General features: G+C 39.0%; 1 protein-coding gene across 1 annotated transcript in view; it reads left to right on the forward strand.

The window, feature by feature from the left end:
* Positions 1-25,839, forward strand: part of ZnT35C (Zinc transporter 35C) — a 103,056-nt gene that overhangs the window by 6,659 nt on the left and 70,558 nt on the right. The window contains exons 2-3 of the mRNA XM_065233973.1: positions 24,633-24,737; positions 25,229-25,349. Coding sequence (XP_065090045.1) covers positions 24,653-24,737; positions 25,229-25,349 — 206 coding nt within the window. The 5' untranslated portion in view covers positions 24,633-24,652. The remainder of the gene's footprint in view (positions 1-24,632; positions 24,738-25,228; positions 25,350-25,839) is intronic.

The following is a 25,839-nucleotide window of genomic DNA, read 5'->3' on the forward strand; positions in this document are numbered from 1 at the left end:
GTACTCATCCCCTAGGTAAAAATGTCAAGATCATAGGTAAAAAAAATGAAACTACAATGTGTTAAATCGGAACCTACCTAACTAATAATAACCAAAGGTTTTAGTAAAGTAGAGAAGAAAAATCTATTCAAATCTCTAATACGGAAAAAATCCCAAAGCCTTGGTAGCCATCATAATGAAGTAATGAAATTAGATGTAGTTTCATTTTTATACCTGTGATCTTGACATTTTTACCTAGGGGATGAGTACTTAAGGGGGTTAGGTTTTTGATAAGTCTTTAGTGTACATTGTACTCGAAATATGTATCTGTCATGGAAACCAAAATTATTTAAGTGGAATTAAATGGAAGATATCCCTTTTGCTGTTAATTTATTGACAACCGTCAATGCAAGAACGCAACTTCATATACACGAACAAAAAAAAAAACGTTATATTGAGTGCCATTTACTCAAACCGAAGGTTGCATACGGGAAGGTAATTGGTAATTGGTATTACCAGTATTGGAACCCCTAATGTGTGTGACAGCACTCAACGGACTGTTTTTAATGATTCCTTTTCCAGTTCCGTGGGGAAAAACCTTGGGGAGTGTATCAGAGCCCCTTTTATTTATTACACTAGTTTACAGCATTTTTGAACTCGGTAAGGTGATGATCATTTCCAATGCAAAATCATACGCTGAATTCAATGCCGTGGTCAGAAAAAATTAAAGTAGAGCCAAAAGTACGATTACTAAAATGTCAATATCTTTGGAACTAGTGCACCAATTTTAAATCTTTTTTTTTATGTAATGAAGCTAAATAAATTTTTTAAATTTTTTAATTTTGAAGTCATTTAAAAATTTACATCATTTTTATTATTTTTCCTGCGAATTTTCCATAAAAATCTTGTTTAAATCAACATTTTGAATGGGATAAAAAGGTTCAAAAAATCATTCCATAATTTATTCATAAAGTCCATTCAAAACCAGAGAAAATGAGCCTTTAAAGGATGAAATCGGTTGGATATTGTCGAAGTTATGAGCATTTTTGTAAAACGCTTAAAAATGTTGCTGAAATACAACAGCTTTAGAGTTCCTTTTCTAGGTGTCGTTGTAAGCATCCAAATCGCATGTAAAGTTTTCATGGGAGATTCTTTTCATTACATATCAATTTGATTAAGGCATATCAGGATTTAAAACCGAGTTGATACAAAAGAAATTTATTTAGGTTTTATTAAAAATGATTGAGAATCGAATGACTATGTCTTCAATGTTTTGAACTTGTTTCTCGAATCAGAAACCAACAATAGTCACCCATCATTGCTTCATCCCAAAACCCTTGGTAACGACGTTCCATCATCTTCATTTGTTGGTGAAAACGTTCGCCGTGCTCATCACTCTCGTCACCAAGATTTTCCGGGAAAAAATCCATGTGAGAATGTAGGAAATGTATCTTCAAAGACATATTCACACCTGTGTTCAGTGAAATAAAATGATTTGAAATTAATTATATGTAACAAACACAATATTTTTGATTTATACCTATTTTCTCATAATTTTTGAGCAATTCATCGACGGCTCCCTCATAATCTGGGCTTCTGAAATTTCCTAAAAAGGTTGTGACAACACGCTGGAACGATTTCCACGCTTCTTCCTCATCTGGTGTCAAAACTGTATTGAATGCGGAATCATTGAGCAGTTTTTTGATCTGTGGGCCAACAAATACACCTTCCTTTATCTTTGCGTCAGATAAATTTGGAAATACTGATTTCAAGTACTGGAATGCCGGCCCTTCTTTTTGCAACGCTTTGACGAAATTTTTGAATAGCCCAAGTTTTATATGTAGTGGTGGAAGTATTATGCGTTCTTTTACCACAAGAGGATCATTTTTAACGTTGTCTTTACCAATTGTGAAATTATCCCGTTTTGGCCAATCTTTTCGGACGTAGTGTTCCTTACGAGCTTGACTGTCCCATTTACACAAAAAAAAACACATATATTTTGTGTATCCCTGTTGCAATCCAGTCAACATGGCAACCACTTTAAGATCGGAACAAATTTTCCAATTGTGTTGATTGTAATTTATCAAATTGAGCAATAGAGCCATTGATTCATACGTTTCCTTCATATTAACGGCATGAGCTAATGGAATAGAAGGTTTCTCATTCCCTTGATGCAGTAAAACGGCTTTCAAGCTCAACTTGCTGCTATCGATGAATAAACGCCATTCAGCTGGATCATATGGCTCACCAAACTCTTCAAAGAAGCCGTTTACGTCATGGCAAAAACATGCCTTGTCCTTTGTAGAATAATATTTGTCAAATTTCTTGTGACGATTCCTGTGACAAGAAATTTTGACCTCCTTGCTCAGCATGTTGTGTTCTTTCAAGCGTGATGCCAGCAATTCGGATTTCTCCTTCGATAAGTTGAGATCTCGCACCAAATCATTAAATTCGGATTGTGTAAACAGTTTTGGGTTTCTTTCCAATTCCACCTCGAAGTCTTCCTCGCATTCCTCCTTGAATTCCTCCTCACTTTTTGTAACGGTCGATTCAACAGAGGGCGCTCGTTTCCGCTTTGGATAAACAGGATACGGGACCGAACTTGAATGTGGAACAGGTTTTGTCATAGAAGCCACTTGTGGATACTCAACTGTTTTGTGACGTCCTTGTTGCTTAACTGTTGTCAAGCAGAAATAACAATCCGTTGCATGACAAAACGGTCGACGCCATATGGTGGGCATGTCAAAGGACAAATAGCGACTGACAGATAACAAATAAGTGAGTTAGTAAGTAAGACATTAACACTTATCAAAAATAGATGAAGTAAGATAATTTCGATCAGGAAAGAACAAAGCACTACCATGCTGTACATAAATTGTTTATATGAAAGTCATTCAAAAAATCAATTTACCTTGCGCCTGACATCCACCTAGCCAAGCACGTTTTGCACGAACTACATAATACTTTTGGAATCCACGGTTCGTCAAAGTCTCCAGGATCAATTTTAAAATAAAGCCTGTATGCAGTTTGCAATGAAAGCAGTGAAATTGACCGATTTTGTAAATATATAGTTGCCACACGCGTAACAAATCTTTTGAGGATCATTTTTACACTTGAATCCACGTTTTGTCGTATACATCGTTAAGCAATGTTAAAGAAAGAAAGCTGTCAAATTGAGTTGGTTGCGTTAGTTTCTCGCCGAGCGGTCTCACAAACACTAGCGTAAATTATATTGTTGAAAATATCCCATTTAATTTTGCGTGACAGCTGGTAGTGTTAGTGAAATGCACCGTATGCGTACACGTCCGCAGAAAGGCTTACTGGAAGTGGTGCATGAACCTAGGAGCGGGACAACGGCCAATCTTGGAACATTCAATTTCCATGATTTTACAAAAAATTTCATAACTTCGACAATTTCCAACCGATTTCATCCATTAAAGGCTCATTTTCTCCAGTTTTTAATGGACTTTAAGAATAAATTATGGAATGATTTTTTGAATCTTTTTATCCCATTAAAAATGTTGATTAAAACAAGATATTTATGGAAAATTCGCAGGAAAAATAAAAAAAAAATGCTGTAAATTTTTAAATGACTTCAAAACTAAATTTTTAATTAAGACATAATATTCAAGTAAACAATAGAAAATTTATTTAGCTTCACTTTCATAAAAAAAGATTTAAAATTGGTGCACTAGTTCCAAAGATATTGACATTTTAGTAATCGTACTTTTGTCCAAAATTCAAAAAATCAAAATTTTTGTAGATCTCAAAAATGACACTACTTTAATTTTTTCTGACCACGGCATTGAATTCAGCGTAGGATTTTGCATTAGAAACGTTGGTCAACCACTAAAGTTCACACTTTTTATGTTGTTATGTATAGTGTAGTGTTATGTATATCATTGGCAACGTGTTTTACGATTTTGCGACATTGTGAATATGATCTGTCATTGCTCACCTATTCTGTTAAATGTATCTGATTGCATTTTTTCTCAGCTTTCAGAATAAAAATCGGTTGTTGCAAACATAGTGAAACATACGTTTTTCTGATAAAATCCAATATGGGGCCAAATACAAGATGGAAACAAAAAATTGCATTCCGAATGAAAGCACTTTTCTTTCTCTTCATAAAAACGTGTTGTTTGCATGATGGTTCCATAGGAAATTTCAAAGATTTAATGATGACATGATAAATATGTCAACAATCGCTAGAAATTCAACTTTTTTGAAAACTGTAAGGCCTTTTGGTGAGCGAGGGGTCCATTGATTTGAGCTAAGGAAAGTGGAAATCACATTGTTTCATCAGTTTCGATCAACCAAGCGGATATATTTAAATATTCAAAACCATGTGTCAATGGCGGCCTGGCATCAACGAGAATTATTCAGATGATTCTGCGCTGTTCATTGCAGCTAAGGATTTAGATGAAGCCATTTTAAATTAGAATGATTTGCATTCTCTAAGTAGATGGTTGATGTATAAGCAACGCTGTATTTGGAGCACCATAAATTGATATACATGGGTTTTTAATAACCTATGAGTAATCTAGAGCTGGTTCGCGAACATTTGTCCCCCAAAATTGCACGTAACGAATTTTCCTTGAGATATGCAGAGAACTCCACGACCTTTCATAAGTGGTGTCATGGCTTGGTAAAAAATGTACAGTTTTTCAACGAATTTTCAATTGTTGGATTTGCCTGAAATTTTGCATTTGTGGTTATATCGATCGGAGAATTTGAGAAAAATATTCTAACATCGAAAATTCACCTTGGCTTTCCCTAATTGTGCAATGATGGTAAGGTACCACTCCATTTTCCCTACCAGCATTGGACCATCTTATATATTTCACACTCTTGAATTTCTGACGAGTGCCAAACCTCTCAACGCTCTCTTGCCCTCCCGACGCTGTTTGATTGACCACGAAACCACACACAGACACAGTGCTTCTGTTGCAGTGCATTCGCCGAACCGAGTGCGTTAGTGATTAAGCCGTTGTAAACTTCATCTTCATCATCATCATCATCATCATCATCATTGCTTCCTCCTCCCACGTCAACAGTATTCCACTCGCTTTGCCATACACATCCCCCTGGCACCAATGAAGATTGCCATCCTAAGCAAACAGTTCGAAGTTCGGGTTTTTGGGAAATGATTTATGAGCATCAGTGGTAAAGTTTGCACGTTTGCTGCAGTTCTGGTGCGGTGCCAAACACATAGGGCCAATGTCCCTAATGTCGGCCAAAGTATCCCTAATATTAGGCTCATACATAAATTTCGAATTAAGGCATTGTTTGAAAAATGCTGATGAATACGGGTTTTTTTTTAAGTTCCTCTGTTCGGGACCTAACACCACTGCGAGCAGTAATTTGGTCTATTGTAGTATATTCCGTGTCCTTAGTTTAGTGCATGTCGTATTACTCTATCACTATTGAGAAATGATGAAATATTCGGTTTCGATACAGTTGTCATTCTCACTATTTATACCCTTCGGAGTGTTGAAACACCCTCCAAAGGTGCCCCCCTTTCTCAGTCAAAATTGAATTCCTTAGCAACAAAATTGAGGAATGACACCGATAATGACCATGCATCAGAAAACTAGTCTTAACCACTTTAAACTAGGAAACAATGAATAGAATATAAGGAATCATATAGATGAATCTATACTAACTCTTTTTGTCACCATCAACAAGGCATAAAAAGGAACAAGGACTAAGATGTGTTCCTTTGATTTCTGAAAAAATCATGTTCCCCTACTTTGAAGTAGTCAGGACTAAGAATCGGTAACTGATAGTAATACTCATCTCGAGTATTAGTACAATACACTGATGAAGTCTGCACATTGAAGATCTGTCAAGAATAAGCAATTAAGGTACTGGAATTAAATGGGAATGACTAATCCTTCTCTAATTTTTCATTGCTTGACAATTAGCCGAAACCAAACTTACCAAACATATACATATCCATCGTTCTAAAAAAATAAAAAAAAAAACAGGATTTTTTTTTTATTTTAATCAGTGTTGATAATCGCTAACCGTCGATAACGTCTGCAATGCAAATTCACCATTGCAGGCGTCACCGCTGACGTTATCGATTAAAAACCCTGGACCCAATCTTCAGATCCATAGGCCAACATTAGAGCCAGTTCCCCTATTCTATATCCAAAGTCGCGTTCGCCCATCGTCAGCGGTAGTGAAAAAAGGCGCGTAATATCTTGGTAGAGCCGGCTAACGGGTGGCGACTGCTGCTGGCCGATTCACCATCGGCGAAGTACCATCTAAAGCGTGCTCTGTGTATATACTTAGGTACCAAACAGATTCAAGTTGCGAAAAGCTTGTTTGTGTAACCCTTTCCTGACACGTCATCCATCTTAGTTGCGGTGGTCAGCCTGTTCCGTGTGTACCTCCGAATGACGACGTACCAAAGGGGCTACTTCGTCGCTAGCTGTTAAATGGAGGCGCATGGTCGGTTAGTTTGTTTTGCTGCAAAATCCCAAATAAAAAATGACTAAATTTGGGTAATAAGAACATTATTTAAACCACAGTCAATTTGAAACACAGAACAATTGTCGCTCGTTTTCCAATAAATGAAATGTAACATGTGTCGGCGTATCCAAACTGCCATACAAATCTAGCACAGATGCTGCACCTACCAGGAAGAAGGAGGGAATCTGCCGTGTTGTACCTCTGCACAGTTGGCTTCACTTTGTGGCGAAAAGAGAATACCAGCGGAAATAGTTGCCGTGTTGTTGGTATGACAATGAGCTAACAATAGCGTTAATTTTCTTTCAACAATCTGCTAGTTTTCCGCTTGTCGTCGGAGGCAACGATTTTCGTACGGAAGAGTGAATATAAGGAGTAAACGATTTATTCACTGGGATACAACTGGTTCGTCGTCGTTGCCGGTTGTTACTTTCGCTTGTTATACAAACGAGGGCGGCAGTAGTGAGTTGTTGCTTAAGCCAAAGAATAGCAGAAAATGCCATTTTCCAGCTCTGTGTACGGAGCAACCGGTGGTGTGTTGCATATTGGCGTTATTGTACTGTAAATTAAACCAAATTCCACAGAAGAATGCGCCGTGGCGGATGCATCGCTGGAGGGGAATGATTTTACTTGAGTCTTTTCATTGGAATATTTCCGGTATTGTTGTAAAAAGCGAGACGACGAGGATGGTCGGATGCTCAACAATTATAGGGCAAATTGTGCGATGGAGTTATGGCATTCCTCACATTTTTGAATACAGTAAGCGTTCCTTATATGCGCTGGGTGGTACTGCAGTTTCTCGGCTGCCCTTCAACCAATTACGCTGATTTTTTGTATGTGATTAGCAGGGCTCTACATTTTCGAATCTCTTAAATGAACTTGAGTTTTTTCTTTCATACAACGTGTTCAACGCATCATTTCTATAACGCCTAGCTAGACTATAAGGCTGGCAAAAGGCTGGCTGTGGATTTTCTCGTCGTTGCTGTGCTCACCGATTTCAATGAAAGTAACGTCGATTTTCGAGATAAACGAAACCTCATACATACATTTATTTGTACACCTGTAACAGTCCATGTGGACTACACTGTTGTAACTCCATCTGACAGCCTGTGGCGGTGCCATCTTTCAACCACTAGATAAAGTGCGGCGTGCGTGTAACGATTGTTTTTGATGGCTCCACTCAATTAGAATTCTCTCACTTACGCAGACACAGGTAGCAAACCGGATGTTTGGAGTATGAGTGCCAGCGTAGTGAGATGGCTCACACTCAGAGATATGGATCTCAAATAATAGCGTGGCTTGTACTGTAGGCGGGAATGCGATGGAAAAACCTCTTGATCGGGCTTTTCCAGATCATCACGGCGTTTGAGCAATTGTTCCGCCAACAAATGCATATTGAATTTTCTGCGACGCAATTAGCCTGGACCTTGATCAGGCGTTTTCAATTAGCCACACAATCACTTTCGTGAAGCTACGCATTCTAATCAGACGTGTCTATTGCTTAATACCAGTTGAACTGTACCAATTTATTTGAAAAGTGAGTCTTTTCTAGTTCATTACCCATTATAAACCGTCGAAATCCGACAATTAATTGTGAGAAGAAAAAAAAACGCAGTTTTCCCTTCAACGAAGGGTTTTTTTTATATATTCTACGAATCCTCGACGAGTGCATAGAAAGTTATCACGTGATTACCGTGGATCGTGAGATATCCGGTGGTTTCCATCCGTTCGTGACCCCAGAGGGTGAACGATTTGTCGAGCCCTAGTTCATCAGATAACCCCACCCAGTGATCCACACACTTAGAAATAACTACTTTTACACGAGACGTAATCCATATTGGACGTAAATCATAGAACGTAAACAAACATTTCATGTAAAATTAAGTGTTTTCAAACCGAAACATCAGCTAGTCGACGAAGCGACCGTTTGATTGAATTGATTTTCACGTTTCTTTCAACTGATTCTTATGTCGAAAGGCCCGCTTACATGTGTCGGTCTCAGGGAACCGAAATTTACATGACTTTTTAGTAGTGTGCACGCTTTCCGTCACTGCCACTCATCCGTCGAGTAAATCGACCGCTCGTGAACGCTATTGGAAATCGAGCGCAAGTCAACCCATTGATCGAATCGGAATCTTGCTGACTCCCACTAAGCCAAGTGTGGTTGAGCGTCGGCCTCTCGTTTTTCGACACTGCTACGTCACATTCGCCGACTCCCACCAAGCCAAGTGTGGTTGAGCGTCGGCTTCTCATTGCGATCGCTCTGCAACTTTTCCTCGTCGTAGAACACCGCCTTTGTCGCATCGTGATCACTACGCATCGAGCAACGTCGCAGCATTCTTTGTTCATCGGAACGGCGTCCACAGTGCTGTAGTAAGGGCAGAAGACAATAGCCTCGAAACTGTAAGTTTAGAATAGATAATTTGAGCTCAAATTTAGGAACCTTCCCCAGACCAATGTAAATATTGTTTTAACTATGAGAAGTTCCATGAAAATACAAATGCTTCTTCGCCTAGTGGATTGTGAAGCTTCATCCTAAATACGGTAATATTAAGAGTTTGTTCCTTCCTTTCCGCATATTTTGTTTCCCGTTTGGGCAAGCTAGGGAAACCGTAGTGTTTGAGCCACTTAAACTCGCCCTCAGACCGAGTCTCATAGCCGGACCGGAAAACGCGTCAGCAGTCTCTCTAGTCAGAGAGTGGCGCTTAAGCTGCTGTTCGTTGTGTGTACAACACAAACGTTACACAACATCACATTTAAGACATAATCAACAATAGTACGCCACAATACTCGGTTTGCGGCTGCCGCTCTCCATCCTCGGTCATGCCCAATGCTCGCTAGATCACGCTCTACCTGGTCCGCCCATCGTGCTCTCTGCGCTCCACGCCTTCTTGTGCCAACCGGATCAGTAGCGAACACCAACTTTGCAGGGTTGTTGTCCGGCATTCTTGCAACATGCCCTGCCCACCGCATCCTTCCGGCTTTGGCCACCTTCTGGATGCTGGGTTCGCCGTAGAGTGCAGCGAGCTCGTGGTTCATTCTTCGCCGCCACTCACCGTTCTCCTGCACACCACCGAAGATCGTCCTTAGCACACGTCGCTCGAAAACTCCGAGTGCTTGCAGGTCCTCCTCGAGCATAGTCCATGTCTCGTGTCCATAGAGGACCACCGGTCTTATTAGCGTTCTGTACATGGTACATTTGGTGCGGGGGTGAATCTTTTTTGACCGTAGTTTCTTCTGGAGCCCGTAGTAGGTACGACTTCCACTGATGATGTGCCTTCGTATTTCACCACTCACATTGTTGTCAGCCGTCATTAAGGATCCAAGGTAAACGAATTCCTCCACTACCTCGAAAGTATCCCCGTCTATCGTGACATTACTTCCTAGACGAATCCTGTCATATTCGGTTCCGCCTACTAGCATGTACTTTGTTTTTGACGCACTCACCACCAGTCCGACCTTTGCTGCTTCGTGTTTCAGGCGGGTATATAGTTCTGCCACCGTTCCAAATGTTCTTGCGATAATGTCCATGTCGTCCGCAAAGCATACAAATTGACCGGATTTCGTGAAAATCGTACCCCGGCTGTTGAGCCTGGCTCGTCGCATTACACCTTCTAGAGCAATTTTGAAGAGTAGGCATGAGAGGTGATAGACGACGGAAGATGATCTGGGATAGCACTTTGTAGGCGGCATTCAAAATGGTGATCGCTCTGTAGCTCTCACATTCCAAATGGTCGCCTTTCTTGTGAATGGGGCAGATTACCCCCTCCTTCCACTCCTCCGGTAGCTGTTCTGTTTCCCAGATCCTGACTATCATCCGGTGCAGGCAGGTGGCCAACTTTTCTGGGCCCATCTTGATGAGTTCGGCTGCGACACCATCCTTACCAGCTGCTTTGTTGTTTTTGAGCTGCTGAATGGAGTCCTTAACTTCCCTCAGCGTGGGAGTTGGATCAGTTCTGTCCTCTGCTGCACTGACGTAGTCGTTTCCTCCATTGCGCTGGTATCCCGTGCCTACGTTCTCCTCGCCATTCAGGTGCGCATCGAAGTGCTGTTTCCACCTTTCAATCACCTCACGTCCGTCCGTCAAGAGGCTCCCGTCCTTATCCTTGCACATTTCGGCTCGCGGCACGAAGCCGTGGCGGGATGCGTTGAGCTTCTGGTAGAACTTCCGTGTTTCTTGGGAACGGCACAGCAGTTCCATTTCCTCGCACTCCGCTTCTTCCAGGCGGCGTTTTTTCTCCCGAAAGATGCAGGTCTGTTGTTTCCGCTTCTGTTTATACCGTTCCACGTTCTGTCGGGTTCCATGCTGCAGCATTACCGCCCGCGCTGCGTTCTTCTCCTCCAAAATCGCTCTGCACTCCTCGTCGAACCATTCATTCCGTCGACTTCTTTCCACGTACCCGATGGTGCTCTCGGCTGCGTCGGTCATGGCTGCTTTTACTGTACTCCAGCAGTCATCTAGAGGGGGCACATCGAGCTCGCCCTCCTCTGGCAACGCAGCCTCGAGATTCTGCGCGTATGCTAAGGCGACATCCGGTTGCTTCAGTCGCTCTAGGTTGTACCGCTCTAGGTTGGGCGCAGTTTGACCATCACCAGGTAGTGGTCAGAGTCGATGTTAGCGCCACGATAGGTGCTGACGTTGATAATGTCGGAGAAGTGCCGTCCATCAATCAGAACGTGGTCGATTTGTGATTCCGTCTGCTGGTGTAACGATAGGGGAGGTGGTGTTGGAAGAAGGTGCTACGTATGGCCATGTTCTTGGAGGCGGCGAAACCGATGAGTCGTAGGCCGTTCCCGTTCGTCAGCTGGTGGGCGCTGAACTTTCCAATCGTCGGTCTGAATTCCTCCTCCTGGCCTACTTGAGCGTTTAGATCTCCTATGATGATCTTGACGTCGTGGCTTGGGCAGCGATCGTACACCTGTTGAGATTTCTAAGAAAAGGTATTTGGTTAGTTTTTTAGATCATTAGAATAAATGCGGTTCAGTATGTTATTAAGCAACATTTCAGCTTTTTTCTCGAAAAGGTTCAGACCAAAATTTCATTTTTCCGTTGTTGGCAGCCCTGCAAATAGACAAATGCAGGTGATTTTTTTGTTGCGTTGTCAGCACTGAAACATCGTAAAAAAGAAAAATGGTTAGTGTTTTCAGTGCTTCATTAAAATATCTAGAATCTTACATAGGATTTTTTTTCGAAATTCGCAAAACTACCAAAATGGCGGCACTCGGACAGTAGAATCAAATCGATCGAATAGTCCCCAAGATCCCTATCTCGCAAAGTGAAACAATGTTGTGTGTGTGTGTGTGTGTGTGTGTGAGTACAATCCATCGCCCTCTGTACCGGCAGAGTTTTTATGGAAGAAACTTATCTGCATTTTCTGTATGTCGAATGTGCAAATATTTTTAGCCCTGGAGATGAAAGGTGACAGCTCTATCGTACATCAAACGACCCATTTCAAGAATGCCTGTTTCTGCACGTACATTCTGAGGTCATTTTCTGATACAATAAGCCCCGCAAAAATACACAAGTGTATTCTCACTTCCAGAAAAAAAAAAAACTTTTCATTCTGGCACGTATTTAGTTATAAAATGATTGGGATATATGTGTAGAATAAAATAAAAAGCAAGTGTACTTATCTGGTTGTTTCAATGTGATGAGTGAGTCTCCATCGTACCTTGATGTTCACGTCTCCTTTCCCGTTTCCTTGTTTCTTGTGCTATAAATTTAAATTTGTTTTATGCATCTAAATTACCTTTGTTGTGATACATCCTTCAACGAAAACAAATTTTATTGTATTCCCCTGCTTTTCTGGGAGGACATTCGCGTCCCATGTCACTGGTCATCTTTAGGTCACCCAGCACTTGGAATGTGCACTCCGTCGGTGTTATATGCAAATTGCAAAAGAAAGAAAGAAAGAAATACATACAACCGGGATTAGTTTCAAGAAGTGATTATTTTCATCGGATTCCCCAACTAACCATATTATCGCAAAGTGAGTATATACAAAGCTTTATTGCGACTATATGGTTACTTGGGTACCCATAGGCCATCAGAATGGTTCATCGGTTGCAAATTCAGGCATTTTTTTTTTTTTTAAATTATGCGTTATGTTTCTCAATGTTTTGACTGTATCCTATTTTAGTTCAAAATTATACCTTCACTGCCCAAACAGCATTGTACACTTTATGAAAGTTTAAAAACCTTCTTTAAGTTTAAATACTGGTGTAAACAACTCTTACAAAGTCAAAGTTGCTGCTTGGGTATTGCAACTACGGGTAATCATTGAAAGTACTTGCATTTTGCTCAGGCACTTTTGAGCAAACTCTAACCACTTTCTCATACTCGAAATGTGCCTCGACCAATCTGGCACAACGATGCCCTATACGCTCTCTGACCAAAGCGCAGGGCTCGCAAAGTGAAACAATGTTGTGTCAAGAAAAGGGCTGCCAACAGCGGAAAAAGTAATATTTTGGGATGAATATTTTCAAAAATAAAATGTTGCTTACTAATGTATTGAAAACCCAAAGTGATCGCATTTGTTCGAATGATCTTAAAAAATAAACAAAAATTACTTTTGTTTTAGAGATCCCAACAGGTGTCCCCCCTTAATGTGCGTTATGTATCGTTATCGTTACTTTTTTTAGATAAATATGTGAATAGAATATAAACTAAACATATAACGTGTAATCTTTAAGTGTATTCACGTGAGAAATGCTTTAAGGTTCTACAAAGGGTAATTATTTTGTTTGCTTCTTCTTTTTGAAATATTCTTCGATCATCATTTTCTAAATGTATTGGTAAAATTCATTGGAAGTGCATGTCCCCACGCCAAAACTACCCATTTTTCATAAATATCAACTGGTATGGTGAGGAAAACTTAACCATCTCTTTTCTTCCTTCATTTTAATACAACAGCAAATGTGATGTCACACTATCTAGTGGATAAGAATGTACTGCCAGACTGCGCTGTTTGCAAGTTTGTTTACATCCCTGAGCGGGAAAGTGTATAGGGTTAACTACCCCATTTCCGGCCTATTAAGCATAACCCGCACTTAATCTTTCATAATCTTGCGCAGTATATCACCAAACGGAATGTTATTATTACTGATGGCTTTCAAATTTATTTACCTTTCAGTACGTACCGTAAGATTTGATAAAGAGAAACCAATAGTTGAGATATTGTCAAAAGTCCAACACTGCTTCTTGACGCCAAACTCGGCCTACGGATTTTAAACTCGGCCTAACGCATTGAAACGCAATTGAAACGCCAATGAACTCATTTCGGCCTATCGGATGAAGATAAAAATTGATTCGGTCGGAGCGCTTCTTTTGTTTTTGGGAATAATGGGTGCAAACCTTTATACCACGCGTTCTCATTGACGTCGTTCAGTAGCTTATTAACTAAAGTATCATACCAAACGCATAATTGACTTTTTAACTCTGAAATCATGGAGTTATTTGAAGTTTTCTGCTCGATAGGCCCAAAATGGGTGATTAGGCCGGAGTAGTTCTCTACCCTACCAGGCTACGTGCACTGCTGCCATCAACCCTGTTAGTGTTGAATTCAATCTTCTGTGACTTTTTTAATTGGACCGATAAAATGTCTAAAATGGTCATTTATGTTTTATTTAATCAGTTTTTGATTCATTAATAACATCCACTCATCTATGTTAATGAGGCAGACTTCGCAATTAAAAGTTTTAATAAACTTAAATTCATTGCTAGACGCAATACATCTGGCACCGCTGTTTCAATGATACTTTCACGATTGCTAGCAAAACAATAAAAGTAGAAATGGTTTTCTTTGTGATACATTTTGTTCACCAAGAGTTTTGTGAAGCAGTCGTTTTGAGTTTCGTGTATTCGATTGCGTTTAATTGTGCTATACTTCGAAGAACACAAGTAAGTAAATACAGTGAAATTTTCGATCTAAGATCACGAAATACATGTTTTAATTTTTCTTATTCATAATTTATGAATGTATGTGTGAACTAATGATGATGATTTTATGATATTTAAAAAAGAAGAAGAACACAAAATTACGTACCCTTTGTAGAACCTTAAATATATTTTTTTTCATTTTCGACTTCAACAGTAAAAGAAAGCTAGCAGTCTCTTCGTCGCATCGCATTTTGTCTATTGAAACTAAAATTGTGACGCCCTGGTTAATAGTGTCAACTATAAACTAGAAAATCAGCTCAATAAGATGAGAAATAGTGGTGGGTGAACGGTATCACCCCCTGCATATATGAAGGGAATGCTGTACATTTTCGGGCCGCACTATGTCGAATTGGGCCACCAAAGTATTCCTCTTTTATATGTAATGCTGAAATTTAATATGTGGTGTTATTTAATCAGTTTTAGTTCTTGCGTTGGGGTTGTTTAATTCCTGAATTGTTTTTCTGTTTTATAAATAAAGCCTCGTTAAAAGTATATCTGGACACACGTTTCAATGCACCATTGCATCTCTAGTGATTAGAATCAGAAACTTATGGCAGCATTTTTTTTTATATTTTGACGAATACGTAAGGGGTGAAAATTTATTTAAAATCAATCAACGCGATTCATAGTTATAGACAATGGAACTTGAAAATAAATTCTGCATAAATACCAGAAAAATATCTTTTCGTCTAGTATTAAAATAAGAGAGAAGTGGACTGGCTGATGAGCCAAACGAACTGTCAAAGCCAGAGCCAATCGAGTAGCACCTATCGTGATTGCATTGGCTGTGTTGCTAGAAATCACCTTGGCATAGGTTGCCAAGGCAGTTTTTTTTTAATCCGCTTCTCTCGTATACTAGACCCTCTATAACAATTACCATAATTAGGAAGAAGGTGTTAAATTAGGGAACAATGGTATACACCGCACCCCCTGAGCAGAACGCACATGCTGACTTTCATTTGTGTTTTTCATGGCTTTTACGTAACTGTTTTGTTGTCTTATCAAGCAGCAAGAGATGGACTAGCCTATGGCTAAAAATCTTTATAATAAAGGAAAAAAAAATATATCAAGCAGCACTTCTAGCATAGCATCTGAACTCAAAATCCTGCATGCTAAATCCTAGAATTGGTTTGAAAATTGCGTTATGTACCGTTCTCCCCTAATAGTATTATACATTGCCAGCTAGGGTAAATGCTCCTGTAGTTTCGCTATGTTAAAAGAGTTAGAGCAAGAGAAAAGCAATACTGTTAATTTTGAAGATGAAGAATGGTTTCAGAAGTCAGGAGTTCAGAAGTACTTGTTAACTGCGGCAGGAGCTTGTGTTTTGTGTAGGAATAGGAATTTGAGCGGCGTTCTCTCTGTTTACACTCTTTAGTATGACGCACTTGACATAGATGGCCAACAGCGACTCACGAAGAGCTACTGATTCCGATCAATAGTGGTGCGGTTTCTTCCTCCTTCTACGGATGGTCATGTGGGCTGTAGCTCGCCGCTTGCAGGTAGCCTTTCGTTGTGTACTTGAGAACACCACCACTCACCACGCGGTGATTGAATAAACACCGTTTGGTGAAACCAAATGGAATTCAACTTTGAAATCTGTGTTAGGGAAATCGCTTTTCGCTGGCAATCAGTGATAATTTTAATTATCAAAGCAACAGTTATACATTCGTGAAATTTGTGTATTTCAAAAAAATCAAAATCATCCGCGTTACGAAAAGTGGTCAGCTTTTGAACACTTATAACTATGTCAAATGCGGATGGATTTTAATTAAACATTGGAACCGATTCAGCAGGCCTGGGTTCAATCCCAGTCGGCGCCGCCGGGATTTTCTGAGGCATAACATCTCTGATCACGCCTTCCTTCGGATGGGAAGTAAAGCCGTTGGTCCCCGGTTCATGAGTTGATGGATCGATAGGTAGGATCCAGGTGTGGGAGCTGCCTCCCTGGTGTCGGTAGCATTGTTGCTCAGCATGGCAAACAAGATCGACGGAACGCAAACCAAGGAAAAAAAATTGAATCGATTGGATTTTTTTTTGCATATCTGCTAAAATGAACATTTTATTAATTTTCAAAAGGTCACTATTGAAGATTACAAAAATGTCCAACTGTTGCAGTGGTTATCAAATTTATCACCAATTTCCTGCAAAATGCACTTTCCCTAACACAGATTTCAAAATCGAATTCCATCCACTTCATCCATCAGCCACTCATCAGCAGCAGCAGCTGTCCTTTTAGCGCATGGCGTTGAACATGGCTCTCCAGTACACAACTAAAGGCTGACCGCAAGCAGCGAGCTGCACTCCACATGAACGTCCAATAACCGAAGAAGGAGGAAGAAGCCGCACTGCTACTTATCGGATTCAGAAGCTCTTCGTGAGCCGCTGTGGGCTATCTATGCCAAGCGCGTCGTCACCCTCGTTCAAACAATATATAGCTCGTCAGCCTCATCTGTGTTGAACACCCTTATAGCTCAGAATTACTCAACCATCACGACAAAATGGTCCTTTTAAGGACCACGATCGATTTGTTAAAAAGTATTTTCTAAACATTTGATGATGATGATGATGATGATGATGGTCCCACCTCTTACCCCTACAAAGGTTTGAGCTGGACGAGTTATCTTTAAGATAATTAAATATAAACATTTTAACCAGGTTTGCAAACAAAATCGAGCTGGTTACAATTACAGATATAAATGTCCTGTTAAATATGCTATAGGCATCAACCAAAAACATTCAAAGGTGTAACTAGTTATCAAAAGTCCAAGTATAGTCCTCGACAATACTTCCATTTACACGTGACCTGGGATTTACACGTTTAAGCTTCCGCAGTGCCAGGACTATATCCAAGGAAACGACTTCCAGCCAACCCTTTACTAATTCAAGGCTTTTGCCACAATTTCCACGTATTAGTCATTTATACCTGTATTCCGCGCGCGAGGCTCAAACCATCGTAGACTACTCAAAGCTATTTTTACTATTACTACTACAAAATCAAAAAACTAAAAATCCATCATCACCATCGAGGCAAACAATGTAGTTTTTTGTATATGCTACACCAATTACTAAAATGTCTATATGACAGTCTCCATACAAAATAATCCGTTAGAGATAACTTTGTCAAGATACATGATTTATCCATTCATAAAAATTTAACTGCTCAATAAACAGCTTTCACATGTGAAATGCAGCGTCTCTTGAATTCTGTAAGTGTAGTTGCACGCTTGATGTGTCTAGGCATCGAATTGAAAACATTTATACCTTTGAAAAATAATGAATTTTGTGAAGCATTATTCAAAAGATGTGGTGTTCTTACTTCATCCGCGTTTCTAGTGTTATATCTATGAAAATCACTTCCTCTTTCAATCCGATCACACAAATATCGAGGCAGCAAACCGTTAACTACTTTAAAAATGAACACCATAGTCAAAAACACAATTCTTTGCTTCACTGACAGCCATTGCAAAGCGTCCAGCATAAAAGTTGAGGAAGTGAATCTATTACATCTTAAAATCAAACGCATTACTTTATTCTGCAAACGCTGTAATCTCGATATTTGTGTTTCATTGGCCAAAAATAAAATGGAAGGGCAAAAGTCTAGATGAGGGGAGATGATTGATTTGTATAACTGTATTTTACTACCAATAGTTAAATCGTTTTTCAAGCGACATAGGATTCCATACTTCTTGGCAATTTTCTTGATGACATTGTCAATATGAGAATTGAACTTGAGTTTGTCATCAATAATCACGCCAAGATATTTAATTTCCTGAACGCGATCAAGTGTCTCATCATCAATAACAACAGAGACATCATCATCTACACGATTCCGCGAAATTACCATGAATTTAGTTTTACTTATATTCAATTTCAATTGTTTATACTTCAACCATCTACTTAGAGAACGCAAATCTTCATTCAAGCGTGAAACGGCTTCTTCTAAATCTTTAGCTGCAATGAATAACACAGTATCGTCAGTAAAAAGATTAACATCACAAAACCGTAAAACTCGTCGCATGTCATTAATATACATAATAAATAAAAGGGGCCCTAATACACTTCCCTGAGGCACTCCAAGGTCATTGTCAACGGGACAAGATACAAAATCATTAAAAACAGTCCTTTGTGTTCTGTCAGATAAATAGCTTTCAAACCATTTGTATGCAGAACCCGAAATTCCAAAGCGCTTGATTGTTCTCAACAATAAGGGCCTAGAAATTGTCTCAAAAGCGCGTTTTAGATCCAAAAACACAGCAACAATCGTATCTTTATGCTCCAAATTTTCTTTCCATTTAGCTAACACTAAGTTTAACGCGGTTTCACAAGAATGGCCTTCCCGGTATCCCGATTGTTCCGGTATCAACAAACAGTTACTATTTTAATATTCTAACAGCTGGTCTTTTACAACAAGTTCCAAAATTTTCTCTAATGTGTGCAACATGTTGATGGGACGAAACTCTTCGGCTTTAATCGTCCCAGCAACTTTTTGTATAGGAACAACTAAAGATTCTTTCCAAATATGCGGCACGTTCCCAGATTGTAATGATTGATTAATAAGGTCCCGCAGAGTGTGTCGAATGACATGAAAGCAATCTTGAATAACTCTAGCATTAACATTATCTACTCCAGCCGTTTTTCCTAATGAAAAGCAAATATTTTTAAGTTCATCTAATGTAATTGGGTGAAAACCATTAAATCTACAATTACTATTAATCGGCTGTTTTATTTCGTCCGGTTCATTGATCAGTTCAATAGATTGATTGATCAGTGAAACGCTCTCGACGAAATAGTCATTAAACTTAGAAGCAATTACTTGTTCTGACTGTTCTAATATGCCATCAAAAGTTATGGTCCGCGATTTACAATTACTAGGCTTCATCAAAGATTTCAAAATTTTCCATAACTCTTTGCTGTTGTTTTGATGCTGATCAATTTTCCTCTGAATATATTCACATCGAGTTTTCTTAATCGATTGTGAATATTTATTACGCACGACCGTGTACCTATTCCAATGATTATCACTATTAGATCTACAAAACTTGTTGTACCATTTGTCCCTCTTACGTTTAAGACGCAAAAGATCCAAATTGTACCAGCTGTTCGAGTTTTTCAAAGAAACAAACTTTTGTTCAACTAATTTATTGGTACAAGTTTTCAAAACGTTAGTAAGAACAGCTGCATCTTCATCTAAAGTTCCGGTAACTAATGGAAAATCCACGCTTCTCTCAACAAGATTCGAAACAGCTTGCTTCGAATATTTCCTCCAGCACTTCAATTTTACAAAATTATCGTTATCGTTAACACTGTCTAAGAAATTAATTACTAAAGTTTCATGATCGGTTATTTTCAAATCAGCTTGAGTAACTGAACTGACAGAATCAAAATTAGAATAAACATGGTCAATCAAAGTTCTACTGTGCCGGGAAATACGCGTGCATTCACTTACTAATTGTTTTAAATTAAAGAAATCAGCTAATTGCTTCAGATGGATCGAATTGCTAGTATCATGCCAATTAATGTTAAAATCACCCGCAAGTATATTTAATTTACTAGAATCTAAAAATGTCTCGAACCAGTTCTCTAAAATTTCAATAAAACGCTGATTACTTGAACTGGGAGAATGATACAAAACACCATAATTACCCATCTTCATGCCACGTTCAACTGTAATGCCTAAGAACCAATTGCCATCAATAACTTCGTTTTGGCGAATATTGAATTGAACTGATTCTTTGACATAAATAGCAACACCGCCAGTGTGCCTCGAATGTGACAAACAAGCAGCAGCTTTATATCCCGGAATGCTATACTGATCAAAAGATTCAATTTCTACAATATGTGTTTCTGCTAACAAAACCAAAAGTGGACGATTTTCTTCTACAATCTGACGTAATGTTACGTAGTTTGTAGATAACCCCGCAATATTCAAATATAAAATCTCTAATTTACTCACATTACTACTGGAACTTGGTTGCTATTTATTGAAATGTAAGCTGCTTTTTTTCTGATCATATAGTTTTTTATAAACAAAACAATTAGAACTAAATGCTGCGTGGTTGACGTCCAGATTTAATTTACGCTCCTTATTAGTTTTTAAACAATTAACGCATTTCAATACAGTTGACGTACACTTAGAGGTGCTATGTTGTTTGCTGCATCTAGAGCATCGTTCGCAATTTTTGTCAAGGTCATCAATCGGATGTCAGTTCCCATAAGTTTAAATCAAACATACCATTTAGTGTTAAAACAGCATTGGAGGTACAATTTTAAAAGTCGGTCGTGGCATGAAGTGGTCTGATTTAATTATTTTAATTATTAATACGCCAATCGATAGGAAATTTTTCTACGAATCTGTTAAAATTAAAACTTTATCATTTTTCGAAAAGTCATCATTGAAAATTGCACGAATGTGCAACTGTTGCTATGATAATTAAAATTATCACCGATTGCCTGCGAAGAGCGCTTTCCCTAAAACAGATTTCAAAATCGAATTCCATCCGGTTTCGCCGAATGGTGTTTAATGCGTAATTTTGTCATCAGAAAACAAGTGGTTTCCCTAACACAGTCGCCGAATATTGAATTCGAGCTCGCAATCTTGCGTCAAATCTACGGTCGTGTCTTGAACAGAACGTAAAATTATTGACTGCTTAGGCTGAGTGTGAAAGCACTGCACTATTCAATTCATTGCTCTGTCCAGACCATTTGTGCCCAAAAGGTAAAGGACAAGGCAATGAAAGAGCCAACAAAAGCATTCAATCACTTGCGAACAGGCGACTCACAGCGCTTGCCTTCGCACACACAGCATGTCATTCAAAACAAGGATTGAGTACCATCACGGAAGAATAAACGTGCTAACTGAGCTACTGACTGAGTGCACGGCAGTGAATTATGAGGCAGATGGGTGTTCATATTGTGTGTGGGTGTGTATTCTCTCTAACCCCCACTGGCCATCAGTTTTATTATGAAAGAAATCTCCCTACAATGTCGCATTTATGGTCATTGCAGACAGCTTTAGTCCGAGAGTTAGAAAATGATAGCTCTATTGCAGATCCAGCAACCCATTTCAAAATGTCTGGAGAGTCACGCCCATTCCGAGGTTACTTTCACTTACAATAAGCCCTGCATGTATGTATTACCTCTATTAATTGGATATTAGTATTACACACGCCTTTCCAGTTTCAAAATGTTCTGTTGAATCCTGGCAGGTATTTAGTTTATTTTTTTTTAATTGTAAAAAGTATTTGGACTTGTCTCACCATGTTAATTTGATCCCCCAATCCTTGGGTTCCGCAGTTTTGATTTTTTCTAAGCTTTGCATCTCATTTCGTGATGCACCTTTGTCGAAATACTTCCTTGAATGAACACAAATTTGCTTGCATTGCCGAGCAGTTTTGCAAGCGAAAAACTTGCTGATTCACGGCAACGTCGGCCACTGAATCACCACTCAAACTCGCGACTGACACATTATCAGCACATTCGCGAGCTAATTCACCAACCGGACCGGTTTCAAACTCGCCCACGGTGACGAATCTCTCAATAGAACTACACGCCGAAAATATGGCATCCGAACTCGGAAAACCGGGTTCTCGGGAGGCAATGAAAACCGACAACGAACAATGGAACTGAAGCTGCATCGTAGATTTGGGAGGTTAGATTCAAGGTCAACCGAGTCATTCAAGGCAAACACAGGCAAAACACGATATATCACTGAATGATTACTTTATGAACACTTGAAACTAAATTTTAGCACACAAATTTAAATAAAAAAATATGTTTAATTCGTTGACGAAAAGTATGCAGCAAAAGAAAAATACGTCAGCTTTCAAGCGCGGCCTACTGCAATCGAGGCAGATGGCAGTTCACACTGGTCTTGAATACAACCTCTTACTTTTATTATGTAATCAATGATATTTTGTATTTATAAATTACAAGAAAATGTTGCAAAGAATATGTATGACGTATGCATGCTTAGCTTTCAGAGAGTCACAATCCTCACCAGAGATGCCAGATTTACAGACATGTCTGTGAATTTACAGACTTTTACTTTTTTCACAGACATTTTTTTCGTTACATACATTTACAGACTTTTTAGTTTTTTCACAGATATTTACAGACTTTTGTAATCAAGAAAAAATTACATTACATCACGTTGTGTTACACTGTTTTACATAGTTAATCAAACTACACGTGCGATGTATTTTGCAAAACGCATTAGAAATTCGTGCGTTTTCAAATCCACCACATGAACGAGCTGTCACTGTTATATATAGACACTGTCACTGAAAAAGCTAATGAAATCGAGGGGGACGAAAGTCCAAGATTTATTCAAAATTTGCCAAAAATTACTCTAAAGTTTGATTTATTGATTTATAGTCGGACAAATTTATTTTATCGGATTCATCCGATATAATCGTGCTTAAATCTCTAAAAACAAATAATATTGGGGTTGGTTGGAAATGCTAACATGAAGCTTTAGTGTGATGATTTATTAGCTAGAGAATGATCTTTAGAAGAATGTAGGTGGATAGTTCCGTTAGAGTACGGCAGTATGAAAATTGAATAGAAGTTGAAAATGAGCGAAGGGCCATTAAAGCGACAGTTTTCAAGATGACGCACATTTTTGCCTAGCCCGTACGATGTACGCGGGGACTTGAAGTATGTCTCCAAGTCCACAGGCAAAAATGTGCGTCCCTCTTGTTGCTCATAAACTGACTGCGGCTGTGGAATAGTTCTAGCGACGTTTTCATCACTACCTAAAGCCCCACGTTGCGAGAGCATTTCCAGTCGATGGTGTGTTATAATGCAGTTCTTCTTTACCCAACTATTGTGTTGCTCCTCTCGTCATGACCAACGTGATCATCTCAGAGAGAAAGCAGTAGGGTGGTTGTTGCGTGCTGTACCATCATCAGCATACTGCCGTACTCTAATGGAACTATCCACCTACCCTCTTCTAAAGATCATTCTCTAGCTAATAAATCATCACACTAAAGCTTCATGTTAGCATTTCCAACCATCTCTGAAAATCGTTAACTTCGCGTATGAAGTAACATAAAAAACACTTTGAAAATAATATTGATTTTTATCGGTCATATCTCTTATATCGGGTCACATATCTTTAAGCAGTGTTGGCAAACTCAGAAATCAATTGATATTTTTCCGCTCTCATGCGCTCGCAATATCACGCGTGATATTGGAACAAAATATCATGCTTGATATTGATTTTACCAGCTCCTTTGATATTGCGAGACTATTCACAACGTGCAAACATCATGCTGAGAGCTGACTCGACACAAAAATGATTCTATTGCACATCGCGTTTTTCGCCTGTTTGAAAAAGCATTCAAACCATGACTTATGAAATGTATTTCCAATATAGCCATCACAAATGCAATGTTGTCTTCTCATTGCTTATGATGTTTTCTGATTATATACTCATTAAAAGTTTCATATTTAAAGAACTAAATTGTTTGAGCTTCACGCACTTTTTTCTACATTCATCGAACATTATCAAAGTTACCCCAAATTAAAAACTGATGTCCATTCAGAAAACTAAAACAAATAGTGCAAATGCTTTAATTTTCGTTCAACATATTACTAACAAATTCATTGTTGGATCCTCAGTACTTGTTTTAAAAATATAAAATTTGAAAAACATTCATTGCTGTAAAAAACATTTAGAATATACTTTAAAAAACTATCAATGTTACCCCGTTTTACGGTATCTGAAAACGAAATTAACTGGTGTATTTAACAATTGCATTGCAACCTCTTCTTGTAACAAATACAACATATCACAATTTCGAAAAAAAAACATGTGTTATGGAAAAAGTTGTTTCATCAAACCTGCCTGCATAAATAATAGGTTGTAATTCTAATAAAACACTCATTTTTTTCGTCCAGATTCTAAATAAAATGGAATATGCTTTACATGAAACATTGTGAAAATCTACACCAAAACTAGCGTCGGTTATGTCTGCAAATCACTGAAGTTTAGTTGAATTTTCCAAACGCTGAACGGTATTCAATTTCTGCTAAATTGTCAAACTGTCCTTATTGACTATAGTTCTCTAGAACAATAAAAAATCTCGCCACCTCTTTCAACAACACCGAGAAGCTGCAATTAGTTTACTGTTTAGCCACACGCTCCGCTGCACCACAGACAACGGCAGCAATCAGAACAGGTAAAGTGAGTTTACCGTTTTTCACAGCGATTCTTGTCTTCTGTTTCTCTTTTCAGCACATTGTCACCGGCCTCGGATGGATGGAGTTGATAAAATTGCCCGGAAGAAATTAATTTTAGCCAGCATCCTGTGCGTTGTATTCATGATAGCGGAGATAGTAGGTAACTGGTAACTTGCACGTCTATAGTCTGTATTTTTTTTTCAAATGGGATTTTGCAATTTGACGGTTCCAAGAAAACGATGAGAAAATAATGTTCGCTTCGCTTAACGTAAAATTAATAAACGTCTCGCTGTTCGGACAATCAAGCACCGAAAATTTGATCCTAGTTTGTCGGCTAAGAAGCAAGTTCTCTAGAACCTTCATCTTCAAAATTTCCACGTAGTCATCATAAGCAATAGCGTTTTTGCCATAGCTTTCGCAAACTGATGGCGCAATTTGTCATTATGTGTTAGGGATCATCCATAAATGATGTAGCATATTTTTTGCCAATTTTAGGAAACCCGTTTCCGCTTGTAGCAAATTTGGTTGTACCTTAACAAGACTTATAACAACTGTCACAACGTCATTTATGCATGTTCCCTTGCTGTTGTTTTTGCTTCATTTTCTCATCAACTCTTTTTTGCCCCTTCTCTGACTCGTCTTCGCGTGTAGGTGGTATCTACTCCAACAGTCTGGCAGTAGCAACAGATGCAGCACATCTATTAGCCGATCTGGCCAGCTTTATGATATCGCTGTTCGCACTCTGGATCGCCGCGAGACCATCTACGAAGAGGTAAGGCAACGCAAATTGCTCATCTACTTTTATTTTATTACTGCTGCTCTTCTCGTGCTGAAGCAAGGAGCAGTAAAAAAGCTGCTCCAGTGCAACAGGAGGGTAGCTGTTGAAGATGAGTTGATTGTTATTAAACTGTAATGAAATTGGCGAATAGTGACTGGTCATTGTGGCGAAAAGGAGAAGCCCTTTCTTGTCACTGCCTGTTTGGATGATTCAGCTTTAAGCTGTTGTAATGGAACACATTATTTATTTAAATACATCCTACGGGAGTCGTTCCATACCAGACGAAGGAAGGGACTTTCATCATGCCGGGATGCCAGCGAGATTCCCGGAAAAACTTTGTACCCAAATTTGATTTATCTCTAAACCCCCTACGGAGCAGAAAACAATCTCCATGCCTCCACCACTTTATCGAGAACTCCCCACCATGCTGAACGAAACCATTGTTGTTCTACAAAGTAATTACGTATCATTTCACTTTACCTAC

The sequence above is a fragment of the Ochlerotatus camptorhynchus genome, unplaced genomic scaffold (assembly GCF_037179485.1).
Source record: "Ochlerotatus camptorhynchus isolate MF236.1 unplaced genomic scaffold, CSIRO-AGI_Acam_v1.1 ptg000424l, whole genome shotgun sequence".
NCBI lineage: Eukaryota > Metazoa > Arthropoda > Insecta > Diptera > Culicidae > Ochlerotatus > Ochlerotatus camptorhynchus.